Source organism: Lycium ferocissimum, chromosome 1 (assembly GCF_029784015.1).
Source record: "Lycium ferocissimum isolate CSIRO_LF1 chromosome 1, AGI_CSIRO_Lferr_CH_V1, whole genome shotgun sequence".
Classification (NCBI taxonomy): domain Eukaryota; kingdom Viridiplantae; phylum Streptophyta; class Magnoliopsida; order Solanales; family Solanaceae; genus Lycium; species Lycium ferocissimum.
Window position 1 is genome coordinate 73,117,401 of NC_081342.1, and position 14,159 is coordinate 73,131,559.

At 35.2% G+C, this 14,159-nt stretch overlaps 1 protein-coding gene across 2 annotated transcripts; it reads right to left on the minus strand.

Annotated features, from left to right (window-relative positions):
- Window positions 1–482: 482 nt before the first annotated feature.
- LOC132060097 (mitochondrial inner membrane protein OXA1-like) lies at window positions 483–13,674 on the minus strand. 2 transcript variants are annotated; one of them, XM_059452998.1, is made up of 10 exons: window positions 13,542–13,674; window positions 12,530–12,981; window positions 11,303–11,393; window positions 9,031–9,078; window positions 8,135–8,193; window positions 5,830–5,905; window positions 5,604–5,735; window positions 2,841–2,948; window positions 2,007–2,061; window positions 483–1,091 (listed from the first exon to the last, which is right to left on the minus strand). In XM_059452998.1, exons 2-10 carry the CDS (start codon window positions 12,967–12,969, stop codon window positions 799–801), a joined length of 1,302 nt encoding a protein of 433 aa, XP_059308981.1. In that variant the 5' UTR covers window positions 12,970–12,981; window positions 13,542–13,674; the 3' UTR covers window positions 483–798. The 2 variants fall into 2 exon arrangements, with proteins under 2 accessions (XP_059308981.1, XP_059308975.1); XM_059452992.1 differs by having other exon boundaries at window positions 12,530–12,977; window positions 13,542–13,666.
- Between the last annotated feature and the right edge of the window lie 485 nt (window positions 13,675–14,159).

Consider the following 14,159-nt stretch of genomic DNA (forward strand, 5'->3'; position numbering starts at 1 on the left):
TTAACTCTCATACATAAATAGGTAATTTGACTGAATTATTCCTACAAAAATAGGTAATTTGACTAAATTTCCTAATTAAATAGGTATTGGAGTTTAATCACTTGACATTTAATAAGGGCAAATCTGAAAAAATAAGACGAATTTTTTGTTAACTTGATAAGTGGACACACTTTTCAAATAAAGGTTAAGTTGACACTCTTTTTTAACTAGAGGGAGTATATAAGATTGAATAACTACTAATGCTTTGACAGTCGAAGCGGATGCAGGCTTCTAACATCTGAACCCAGCAATTTCAACGTGGAACATAAATTATGTGTAAAAATTCCCTCAAATTGCAACAAATAATAGACAAAAACTCATAATTTTTTAAAATACAATGGAATATTTGCTAAAACCTTTAAAGGTTGAATCCAAAAGTTTAAATTCTGAATCCATTTGAGAGTGATTAACAAAGCAAATAAACTTGCAGATTGCAAGGAACAAACTCAAAAATGGATTTGCTTATTACAACAACTGCATCTTAAATAGCAGTATTTTGGTACTCATTACAATTTTTCTCGACAAATAGTCTTTCTTGAATGCCTATATTCGTATAAAAAATGAAATATTACAAAAAGGATAAGCATGTTCCTGATGGTATTGCTATAATTCCTAAAATTCTCAAGAATCATAAACTTTGTGAAAAAATGAGCTTCTACCCCAATAATTATCTCAACTAATATACTAAAATTGTGTGTATATGGGCCACCAAAAACCTATAATCTGCTTGACCGATTTTTCTCCTTCAATCAAGGGTGTTCATCGCCTCTTCCTGTTCTTTCTTCTTTTTACTTGCTTCTCTAAGCTTTCGATCCTTCGACCCAGAACAGAAGACGACGATGATGAGGAGGAGGATGATATTCCTTGACTAACGGGTTTTGAAGCCACAGCAGGCGATGATTGAGCATGCTGTTGTTCAACTATCTGCTTTTGCGCTGCAGCATATTTCTTGAGAGTTTCGAAAAATGAGAGACCCGGTTTTTGTTCAGATCGAGGAGTGACAGGTACTATAGGAACGCCGAGAAACTTCTTAACCTTGGGATTTTTAATCACTGGCACACAAGAAGAACACAAGATTGAAAGCTAAAACATGTTAAGAAGAGTTTGAAGGACTATGCACACTTGGAAAAAAAGGAATTAGGAACTTAGGGACAGATTAAATACATATTATCAAAAAGGAAAAGGGTCAAATTTAACTCCAAGTATGGTTTATAAAAATTTGCCCTCCGTTAAAGTTTGGGATGCCTTCCGTTAAAATACTTGATAAATTTGCCCTTATATGGATGGAAATTTGACGGATTAGCACAAAAAAATTAGCCACATTATCAAAATTAACCCATAATATCCCATGTTAAATTAGTTCTTTGTTTCATTCCCGCCCTCCACCAAGGTATTATCTACCAAGAAACAATTGTAGTCAATCCTAAAGTTACTCCACATTTATTATCCTTTTGCCACCAGGGCCTAAAAATATGCAGTACAAACTACGAACCATACATATTCTCATTATCAAGGAGCTGTCGTTACCCAAATAACAGGCAGTCCTAAACGATATTCAGACCAACATGGATACATATCTTTAAGGAAATGAACCAAAAAATACTAACCTAATCCATATGAGAGTGAAAAACACCAGTAGATTTGTTGAACAGACAGTCATCACACCTTGAGATGCACAAATTAACAGAATACCGCCTGCAATTTTTTTGTGTTGTGAGTCCAATCCATATAAGGGCAAATTTATCAAGTATCCTAACAGGGAGGGCAAATTTGAACCCAAACTTTAACGGAGGGCAAATTTAAACTACAAACCATACTTAGAGGGTAAATTTGACATTTTCCCTGTCAAAAAATTATGTTTGCTATAAGCAATTTAGTGATGAAGTTCGTAACTAATTTCAGTTTTTTTTTTTTTAGTAGTTGCTGTGACCAGATTCAAAAAGATGAATAAACCAAAAAATACTAACCTAATCCATATGAGAGTGAAAATAGATTTGAGGTCATCCAATAACAGAATACCGCCTGCAATGAAACAAGCACCCTTAATGTTCATCGACATATCAATATGAACAAATGAAACGATAACCAAGCAAGAACTCAAATCTAAATCCAAACACGAAGCACATCGCATTACAAGGATTACGTAGCGCAGAAACTGACATGACAGCATGCACGAACCCGACTGACAGAGATAGAACCTTTGGATGCACTAATCACATATTCTAATACCTTGGGTTAAGGTAAAAATAGAGAAGTAAGGCTGTGTACACACCAATCTCCCAAGATCCCACTTGTGGAATTACTGGTGTATCTTCAAGCAGTTGAGAAGTTAAGAATATTTGCAACTTAACTAATAAAATATAGTAAAAAGAACAAAATACATATTGATAAGGCTCAATAAAGAATGGCAGGGGAATAAAGCTATTCTATTCGTCAAGATTTCCTTCATCAGACAGTCCATGAAGAAAAGAAATTGCGGCATGCCACCCAATTCAAATATCATATTTAAGTAATCTAAAGAGCAAACAGCTGATGATCGATCCTCTACAAGACTCTGTTAAATTTTTTATTACTAAATATATACCACCACTCTTTTCTTAAGCATGAAAGTTATGATTGTTCTCAATCAGGAAACAAGGAAAAAAAGAAGATAATTGTTGGATACAAGGGCAATATGAATAGAAAGCATATCTATGTACTTCTGGATGTACAAAAGTTCTACCTTAGATTCCTCAAAACGTAGACAAAAAGGATAGATACATGATAAAACCATTATAAATGAGTTGGTTTGGATTATTTACCTTGGGAAAACCAGCAGTAAATGGGACAGTTAACGCAGCAAAGCCCCGTGAGAGATTTTTTATAGTTTTGGCAGAAGGATTTCCTTCTAATCCTTCTTGAGCATTGCACTGAGAAAGAACAAACTCCAGTTAACAAAAATGGCCAGAAATTACATGGTGTGAAGATATCTCAATAAAGGCAGCAGGATAGGTTAACGATTGGTAGAGAACTGAGCTTGATATCAACATAAACAGAAATATTAAATCTTCATGCACTTTAACTATTGCCCCACAAAATAAATCAAACGTGGAAATTTGAGGGAGACGTGCAAGCAACATATTTGTGGCATTACATCAGACACCAACATTATTTGATCCCAAATTTAAAGCAATGTCTATTGTACCCTCTTCAAATTCGACTAAGTCACCCGCCATTACTTCATCAAGACCGTAAATACAAGCAATGCCATCGCCTACTTGAAGAGTGCTTGATATTCGCCTGAGTGTAGTTTCAATTCGGTGATTAATCCATGTGACTAAAGAGATAATTTTTTTACTGATTTCTTTTATTTGAATAGATTTTTTTCCACATTTTGTCCAATTTCAATTTAAATCCACCCAAAATAGGATTTTTAAGAATTAGATTTGTTTATATTCTATTTAAATATGTTATATAATGTCATTTTTTTCTTTTCCTATTCCTTCTGCGTCGCAGGGTTAAAATCAAAATATATTTGTTGTTTTCTCGATGTTTTCACTTTTTGATAAAAACCATTCAGTAAAAGTGTTTTAACAATATTTTCGGCAATAATTCTCGTCGAATCGAGAATAAAGTTTTGATTTTGTACATGCCAAATCATGAATTAGTAACTGCTTCCGATTTCCAAAATGAAAAAACAATTTTGTCGAACTTTCTATTTTTGGACCAGATTTAAAGGTGATAGAAAGCATGGCATTGTGGAACTAGAATAAAAAGGAATCTGTTGCCCAAACACCATGAGACATCTAATGGTTAAAAACAGTCTGTTGTATTATTCCAGACGTCTGAGAAGAAATAATTATGGCATAAAGATGATATATGGCATAAAGATGTTCCCTTCAAGGTTTCTTTCCTCACATGGAGAGCCTTAGGGAATAGACTATCTGCGGAAGAAAGAGTTGCAAGGTTTGGAATTGAAGTCAACACAGGATGCCATTGCTGCACAACCAACAACCTGAATCCTATTACTGAAGACACTGATCATCTACTCTGCAGGGGAGATCAAGCCAAAAAGATCGGGAGATATTTTGCAGGCCACCTGGGAATAGACTACAACATCATAAATCTCAAAATGAAGTTGCTAGCTTGGTGGAATTACAGGACACAACTTCATTGCCAAATTTATCACTAGAATTCTTCCTCCCATCATTTGTCGGAAGCTATGGAAATCTAGATGCAGCAAAAAAATTGAAAACATAAGACCTTCCTTTTATAGAACCAAAATTAACATCCTTTCAACTCTTTTCAGATTTTAAAAAGAAAAATTGAAAGAGCCAAATTGGGAGAAGATTGGAGCACAATTAGTAGAGCTTGTGAAGCAAAAATTGAACAGAGAATCTCCAAAATGGTCAAGTGGATCAAACCAACTGCTGAGAAAGTGAAGTTGAACAGTGATGGAAGCTGCCTTCTGGGCATATTGGGAGGTGGAGGTCTGATCAGGAATAACCAAGGGAATGTTATTTCTGCCAACTAAATTCCCTTGGGAACATGAACCAGCAATATGGCAGAAGCAGCCTCTATGTTGTTTGGACTCAAATGGTGTGTGACAAATGGTTTCAGGATAGCTGGTGGAGAAACAGATTCACTGTTTATCACTAAATGCATTAGAAGGGAGTGGAAAGTACCCTGGAGGATCATCAACATCATAGAAGAAATTCAAGAACTAGTTAAGGAGCATGGATTTGAAATCTCTCGATTGTTTCAGAGAGGCTAACAGACCTGCTGACAAACTGGCAAGTCTGAGCTACAATTTAGATTCAATACATGTCTTCAACTCCTTTGCAGGACTACCTAATCAAGTCAAGGGTCTTGTTAACACGGACATATGGAATTTACCTTCCTTCAGGATCAAAAGAGCCAAACCAGAGCACATCATATATGATCCTCCATAAATATTGTACATTTAGTTTTTATTTTTGGCTAGGACTAACCTTAGAAGTCTCTACTACTCAATGATCATGTACAAATTTTGGGATGCCAAACTCTACTTGTAACTTTTTGCACATCAATGATCAATGGAGACAACTATGGCATAAAGTGCTTAGAGCTTGAGCTGACTTAACTTGAGTCATACCTTTGTACTCCCACCGTATGTGACACTCAATGTATGTGACACTCATTCCACTTTAGTTAGTCCCAAAAAGAATGACACATTTCTATATTTAGTAACAATTTAAATTTAAAATGCTCATTTTACCCTTAATGAGATGATTTATAGCCACACAAATATATATGGCTTGTTTTAAACTACAAGTATTAAAAGTCTTCCTTTCTTTCTTAAATTCCGTGTCCACACAAACACCGTCACATAAATTGGGACAAAGGGAGTATTAATTAAATCTCTACTGTCTCGTTAAAAAAATAAAAATAAGAAGGGAAATTTCTCTATACAGCTTCAAACTGTAAACAGCATCATCAAGCTATGAAGTCATCCAGAATAATGCTCCATCAGAAAATGGAAAAAGGTATAGTAGATGAAGGCACCATAAAATAATATAAGCTGAATAAACAAAAGGACAACTCACCTCGACTGTTATCCAGAATGTCAATGCCGTCAAAACTGGAAAGATATACATACTATCTGGAACAGTTAGATCAGTAAACCAAAGGACTCCCCCTTGTTTGAAAGAAGGGACTTTTTCCACCATGTTTGAAATCTGCATTTTAGGCGATAAAATATAGTCTTAAGAATGAAAATGGTTGGGTGGGAAATTAATGACATTATGGATAGCAGAAAGGGGATAATCTTACAGCCATAAAGAAACTGACAAAGACTGGCCCTTGTATTAGAATTCCTTTCATGGGGGTGAAGGGTCCAACTCCATGTCTGCAAGAATGTCATAGAGTGAAAAGACATCCATCATATTGAAACAATTCAGACTATTATCGAAGAAAAGAACTGCACTCAAGGGTGTCGCCTAGTGGTCAATGAAGTGGGAGCAGAATCATGAGGTCTCAGGTTCAAATCCCACATCCCACAGGAGATAGAAACAAAAACACTAGGTGATTTCTTCCTCTCTGTCTAAGCCTTGGTGGACAGAGTTACCTAGTACCTATTGCTGATGAGAGGTAGCAGGTATCCTGTGGAATTAATCGAGGTACGCGCAAGCTGACCCGAATACCACAGTTATCAAAAAAAATCAAAGAAAAGAATTGTGACAGTGAAGTCCGTGCTCCATCCCAATTATACATCGGGAATACATAAGATGATTAAGGATTCCAAATGAAGATGTAGATTTGAATTTTAGTTCTTCCCCAAACCAGCTATGGTTCTAATATATGTTTCATTGATATGAAACCATATAGTTTTAGCAATCTAATGGAAACAAAGAAACTACTACTTGTATAGGTCTATAATCATACTCTCCATCCCAATTTATGTGAAGGTGTTTAACTAGGATCAAAGAAAAGAATTGTGACGTGAAGTCCGTGGTTGAGCCAATTATACATTGGGAATACATAAGATGATTAAGAAAGACTGTAGGTTTGAATTTTAGTTCTTGTGGTTCTAATATATGTTTCTATATGAAACCATATAGTTTTAGCAATCTAATGGAAATACTACTTGTTTGACTAGGTGAAAGATAGAGTTTTGAAACTTGTGGTCTAAAACAAGTTAAGGGTAAAATTAAGGGTAAAATGGGAAGTTTAAAGTTAAAATGTTACTAAATATAGAAAGGTGTCATTATTTTTTAAAATGACTAAAAAGGAAAAAGTGTCCCATAAATTGGGACAGAGGGAGTATGAAATAATCAACTTAACCATCACTTCTATACATGTACCATTATCATCATTTACAAAATCATGGAAAGTGCTAGAAAGAGCCAGTGGCGAACCCATAACATTTAAGTCATGGGTATTCAACTGTCTTCAATCTAGAGTTGTATACTTTTAAAAACTGGGTGCTTTAACCCAGAATTTGTGTGATTACTATTTCCCTATATAAAAATCTAGTGTATGGGTATAAACAAACAAGCACCCAATAATACAGTATCTATTTAGGTCCGCCACTGGAAAGAGCTACCATAGTTATCTAGTAAATCCAAAAGAACATTGAAGGAGGCAATAGAAACCAGGAAAGACCAACTCCACAAATAGTGAAGTAGGGGGTGAACATCTAAACGATCATCAGCACTGAACTTCTAGAAATTAGGAAGTTCCTACACTAAATAAAAGTTGGAATAGATATCCCCAAAAGCCGATGCACATCTTTAAAATTGTTGATTGACGAGCTATATACCAGTCTCACTCAAATTTTTATTCATTTTTGTCAGCCCCTCTCTAGAGTTCTGAAGGTGCAATTATGATCCTTTAGGAAGAGAAATGAAAATGATCTACTCAAACTATTTGCATGTTGAACCCACACGTATCAGAATAACCATTTAAAAGTTCAACTGTAGTGGAATGCAAAACAAATGTTAGAATAAGAGGAAAAATGTACTCGCTAATCAGATTAGATTAGGGTGGCAAAATTAGCCCGTGAAAACATGACCCGCCCAACCTGATGAAGTTTAATGACCCACTAGCTCAGACCATTTTAGCCCATCTAAAAATTGGGCTGATATGTAGCCCAAATAGACCCATCGAAACCTTGTCAAAATATTTTCAAAAAGACATTTTTTTATTTGATATGTTATATATAGCCATAATAAAGAAAAAATATAGGTAATTCAAAAATTATAGAAGAACAACTAAGAAATTAAAACTTAGTAAGACTTGGGCGGGTTGGTTTATGACCCGCTTTTTAGCGCAACACATTTGGGCCCAAGTATTTTTTTGTGTGTCAATGACTCGCCCATTTATTAACTCAAACTCATTTTGACCCGCCCAAATCCATCCCAACCCACACACTTGACACCCCTAGATCATATACATGTGATGAAAAATTAAACCACAAACGTAAATTTGCATAGTCTCTACGGGAGAAAAGAGAAAAAAGAGGAATTCGTGGTTTCTGCATGCATATGAGAAGATAGTTATGTTTTATCAGCTACACCTGGTGCAACTGAAACAGGTCATACATTAGTGGCTGGATCATTAACGAATAGTTGCTTACTCCTTCATAGCTGCTTGTATTTTTTGTTGACCTTCAGCCACAGCTGCTGGAGCATGGCCCTAGTAAAAAAGGTAAAAGTTTAATCAGGTAATTCTAGCATACTAGCTTATTAAAAGGAAAATGTAATGAGAGTTCTATGTAGTTTGTTACTATGTAGTTTGTTACTAAGAGTCCTGCAATCAAGAACCAAATCAGCATGGGCGCATCGATATATTGGCTAATTCAGAAAAGGGCTAATAGCATTTTCGGTCCTTAGTTATTGGTAAATTCGGATTTTAGTCCCTATAATATTTGACTAAGCACACTAAACCTTCAATTAATTGAAATCGTGCGGTTTTGATCCCTAGGCTTGTGAATATTCACAAATTCTACATAATTATTAACCGTTTCAACACTCAATTACTCATGCGATATGTTAAATTTGTATTGTTAGTTTGTTACTTCAAATTTGACGGTAACATAATTCTGTAAATAGTCAAATATAACATTTTTCTACATGAAGGGACCAAAAACACACAATTTTATTAATTGAAGGTTAAATATGCTAAGTCATATAACACAAGGACCAAAAGCGAAATTTATCAATAACTTAAGGACCAAAAGTGCTATTACCCCTTCAGGAAAATACACATCTATTTGTAGCTAGTACTAAAGAGATAATAATATAAAGGGCGGTATAGAGTCTAAGAATCTTGTAAGAAAGCACAAAGGCAACATGCAATAATAGTGAATTCTAAAGCACTACGTTAACATCTCCAACTGGATCACATAAACTAATAGGGTGTCTCATAGCAGAAACACATCACAACGAAGTCACAAAATTTAACTCAATGGGTAGCTCTACCAAAAGGGACAAAAGGAAAGAAGAATCAGAACAGAATCATATTAAAACCTACCCTATTTTCCATCTCTTCATTAATTTCATCCAGCCTTGGCTTCAGAATCTGCAAAAGATATGCTTGTTAATAAATGGATGGCTACTGAATTTCAACCCCCCCCCCCCCCCCCAAAACCCCCAAAAACAAAAAAAAAAAAAAAAAAGAGAAACGGGATGAGTTGCGAAGAAGACCAAAATTTAGATAGACCATGATAAATTAACAGGAAACAACTATAATTCTTCTTTATGTATCAGGCTTGTCTAAGAAATGTAGAACTGTTTTTTAAAAGATTACACTCAGATGCAAATAGTTGATTACTTCAACATTTTAACAAATTATATAAAAATTCACAGAAAACTCCGCCTAAGTGAACTTCACATAGCAGGTCTCACATCAAATAAAGGAGAATATTGTAATAAGTTGACAACCAACGTAAAATAGTCAAACTTTTAAGAATCTACTGAGCTAAGAGAAGAGAACTCAGTCATCACTGCCTGCTTCAGATTAGACAGCATCGTAACCACCTTACTCCTTAGATTTTGCGAAGACACTTTTGTCGAATAGAACCAGGAAAGCATGTGCCATCTCTTTGTACTTGCAGGTAGCAGTTCCAACAGATGAACTGCTAATAATAAAATATGAAGATGTTTACAGAAACTAAAATTGAGTTTTATTTTTATTTTTTGATAACTGTGGTGTCCAGCTTGCGCGCACCTCGACTAATTCCACATGATACCTACCACCTCTCACCAGCAACAGGCACTAGGTAACTATGTCCACCAAGGCAAGGACAGATGGAAAGAAATCACCTAGTGTTTTTGCCTCTGTTAGGATTTGAACCTGAGACCTCGTGGTTCTCAACTCACTTCATTGACCACTAGGTCACACCCTTGGGCGTAAAAGTGTGTTTTATTTGATTAAAAAACTATTTGCATGGCACTACCGTAATTTCACTCTTTTTTTTTTTTATAGGGTACAAACTTATGACAGTATTTTTAATGCAGGGATACTATCGTGTATCTCACTCAGAGTTCATAGGCTCGTAGCTAGGACTTTTACTTAAAAGCAAGAGTCCCAATACAACTGCTTCACAATTATATTAGGAGAACAAACGATCAAGAACAACTTAAAAAAAAAAAAAAAACTCCAACAGAGTATAAATCTGTTGTTGTTGTAGTGTATAAATGAAATTTGCAAATTGTTTTCAGGTTAAGGTTGGCAAATGTCCTTAGGCCCGACCAGAAAAATTTGGAAATCAATTTGATGCATTTTTTGTTGCTGAATAATGTGAAGATTATATGAGGTGAGCAAAAAACTTTTCCCTGGATCCTGATATTAACTCAAAAAAAGAGCATTTACCCATCGCCTGCTTCATCTGCAGAGCTTCCTCTTTTTTCTAAGATAACACCTTTACCACCACTCTGCTTAAATTTTTTACTTCACTTTCCACTTTCTTTTGTGAAACTTTCTGATAAAGCAGTGTCCTAGTTGGGCCTTAGGCCTTAAGTAGGATTGGCAAATTAGGCCATGAAATTATGACCCGCCCAACTGGCTCAGCCCAACCCATTTCAGCCCATTTAAAAATTGGGCCGATATGCAGCCCAAATTGACACATGAGAAACTTTGTCAAAATGTTTCAAAAAGACTTTTTTTTATATGTTGTTGCCATAATAAAGGGCAGCCCGGTGCACTAAGCTCCCGCTATGCGCGGGGTCCGGAGAAGGGCCGGACCACAAGGGTCTATTGTACGCAGCCTTACCTTGCATTTCTGCAAGAGGCTGTTTCCAAGGCTCGAACCCGTGACCTCCTGGTCACATGACAAAGAACTTTACCAGTTACGCCAAGGCTCCCCTTCATGTTGTAGCCATAATAAAGAAAAAAATTATTAGCTACTTAAAAAATTATAAAAGAACAAACAAAGAAATTAGAACTTAGTAAGAATTAGGCAGGTTGGGTTATGTCCCCCTTTTTAGGCCGACCCATTTTGGCCCAAATATTTTTTTTTTTTGGGGGGTGGGGAGGACGAGGGGGTTGGGTGGGTGGTTCATATTAACTCAGCCAATTTTGACCCGTCCATTTGACACCCCTAGCCTTAAGATCCTATTCTACGAACGCCAGTGCACTAAAAGATCGTTATAACAAAACTGCCTTAATATGTTACTTAATAAATAAACAAGGAGAGGCTCCATGAGCTTTGAAATGCTTTAGAATCCTAGCTAGCAGGTTAGGAAGGAATTGACAGGAGTGCTTAAGCAAGACTAAGGTCAAGATGCACTAAAGAAAAACTTACAGCGAATTTTGAAGTAGCTTTGAGCTGATTAATCATCACTGGAAGAGTTATACATCGAATAACAATAGTTGTAACGACAATTGATGCCCACCTGAAGAACATTCAAATTTTCCCAAAAACGAAGTGGTCAGTCTTTTTGTGACAACATAAACCACAATTTGATTTTAACTTGTGAATGTTACGTTACAACCAAGAGAGAGAAACAAACTATGCATGTTAGGTTTTCCTGCGTATTTCAGATAAAACATTTCCTACATCTGTTAAAACTCTGAGGAGAAAATCTCTCAAAAACCAAAATTAAAAGCACCTTAAAAGTTACAACACGAAAAGAGAACTTCAATGTATGCAAGGCCTTCCAAGTGTATGAAAACTCCCGAATAACAAATCTATGAAAACCGATCAATCAACATGACATGATACGAATTTGAATATAGGTCTCAAATTAATCCTCAATCTTTTATAAACCTATCAAGCTTTCAAAACACACACACACATACATATACGTGAATAAAGTAAATAGATTCATAAACCTTTTTCTTCACAATGGAAAAGACTTCTGGAACATGTCCGTTCCCTCTTTAATCCGAAAATTTGGAAATTCCTCTCTATTCTCACCTAAATTTATAAAAACAGGAATACCTATGCCACTCTCTTTCCTTTTAACTACTTCATCAACTGAAACAAGCAATGTCATGCATTCCATTAAGCTTTTAAAGGACACACACAGAGTGTGTGTGAAATAAAAGTAAATAGATTCATAAACCTTTTTTCTTCATGGAGGAAAAGACCTCTGGCACATGTTTCCTATCCCTCTATAATCCAAAAACTGGGAAAGAATTTGTTTATGGATCATATTATCCCTCTCTTTCTCACCTACTCCCTCTATCCCAATTTATGTGACACTCTTTCCTTTTTAGTCAGTCCCAAAAAGAATGACATTTTTCTATATTTAGTTAGAATTTAACATTAAACTTTCCATCTCACCCTTACTGAAATGATTTATAGTTACACAAATATCTGTGACTTATTTTAGACCGCACGTTTCTAAAGTCTTTCTTTCATTCTTAAACTTCGTGTCCAGTCAAACACCTTCTCATAAATTGGCAGAGGGAGCAATATTTATCAAAACATGAATAATTATACCACTCTCTTTCATTTTAACTACTACATCAGTTGAAACAAGCAATATCATGTCATTCTAACAAGCAATTATCATGTCATTCTTACCAATCAAATCCAGTAAAAATATGAACATAATCAATCAAATACTGCAATGCTTTCACCGGCAAATACGACTCAGCAGCAGCAATTGCCACCTCATTCACAGCTGGAACTTGAGAAGCTACAGCCTCAACAGCTTTATCAGCCAGCTCAGCAACCTCACTAATGTACTCTATCTTCTCGGCTCCACCACCAACACTACTAGACATATTCCGGGTGAACAAAAAGCCCGAATTCAAAGGTGAAGGGCGCAATCTCCGATCTTGAAATGGGTTAATTCCAGTTCTGGCGTAATGGGGTTGAAAAAAACTAGGAATTTTTGCGTTTTCACAACTGGGTTCGTGGGTTTTACGATCGTCATTGTTGGAGTAACAAAATGCCGGAGTAAACCTCTGTTGCTGACATAGAAACTTAGCTCTTAACGTTAAGCTTCGCCTATAAGCCATTCGATTTGCTTCCTTCAAAAAAATGAAAATTTTAGCTGAACAAATAAGTAACTAAAAAATTTCCTCCACCACCACCCCCCTCCCTACATCACCATCCCCCTCAACAGAAGGTTTCCAGCAAGGTTTAACCATTTTCTTCTTCTTCTTCTTCCTTTTTTTTTTTTTTTTTTTTTTTAACATACAATTTCAATAAAATGACATGTATATATATCTGCCTAATTAAAAAAAAAGGTCTAATCTTGATAAAGTTTGAGTCTTTTTCTGTTTTCCCTTTTTGGGTGTTTACATATTTACCCAAAAGAACCAGCAAACAATATATTCCTCAAAAATGTCAACCTAAGCTCCAATTCTTGATATTAGTATTTCAAACACTAAACCCTAAACTCTTATAATTATTCAACAACTATGAAGTACATATAATACATAAATGATTGAAGAATATGAAAGCAATACTATTTGGATCCAGTTATACTCAAATTCAAGATCCCCATTTGGGGAAAAATTAAAATAATTAAACTGGTACTTCCACTTTCATTAAATAAAAATAAATAAATTCAAGATTGAGGACTTACAGTTAAATGTTATGGTTGGTTTGATGCAACAAACAGCTGAAACATGGGAGGGTTTAAGCGTGGGGTTTAAGGTTTTATGGCTATGAATAGAATACCAAATGAGTTTTATATAAACTCAAAAAGTTTTTGGTCAGTTTATCCCTCATGTTTGGGGATAGTTTTAATTTATCTTTTAAATATACTTTATTATCCCATAATAAGTGTTATTTTAACCAAAAATACTCATATTAAGAAATCAATAATAAAATATAAAGTTTACCTAATTACCATTATATAATAAAAATAAATAATTTTTTTCTCGTAATTAGAGCATGCACAAGTAGTAAATTTTTTGACATTGGGAATCCAACAATACTAAGTTATTATGTAGCTTCTCCAATCATCATTTAGATGTTACTTTTAACTTGTCACTTTTTATCTACAGGTAGAATTGGAAAAAACTAATCAATTTGCGTCTTAATTTCCTAAGATGACACTTGTTATGGGACTGAGGGAGTAATAGCGAGCATTTTATGTCCTCTATGTTTGTAAAATTTGAGCATATATAGTCTACTAAGGGAGTCATTTGGTTGGTGGGATGGAATAGACAAGAATATCTCATAGAATTATTTTATTCTT

What these genes read in the sequence shown, in the direction of transcription:
- LOC132060097 (XM_059452998.1), bottom strand. Translation starts at nt 12,969, where the DNA reads ATGGCTTATAGGCGAAGCTTAACGTTAAGAGCTAAGTTTCTATGTCAG. An exon ending in ATGAAGAGATGGAAAATAGG is followed by an intron (nt 8,194 to 9,030) that starts GTAGGTTTTAAT and finishes CTTTTTTACTAG; the next exon opens with GGCCATGCTCCAGCAGCTGT. An exon ending in ATACAAGCAGCTATGAAGGA is followed by an intron (nt 5,906 to 8,134) that starts GTAAGCAACTAT and finishes ACATTCTTGCAG; the next exon opens with ACATGGAGTTGGACCCTTCA.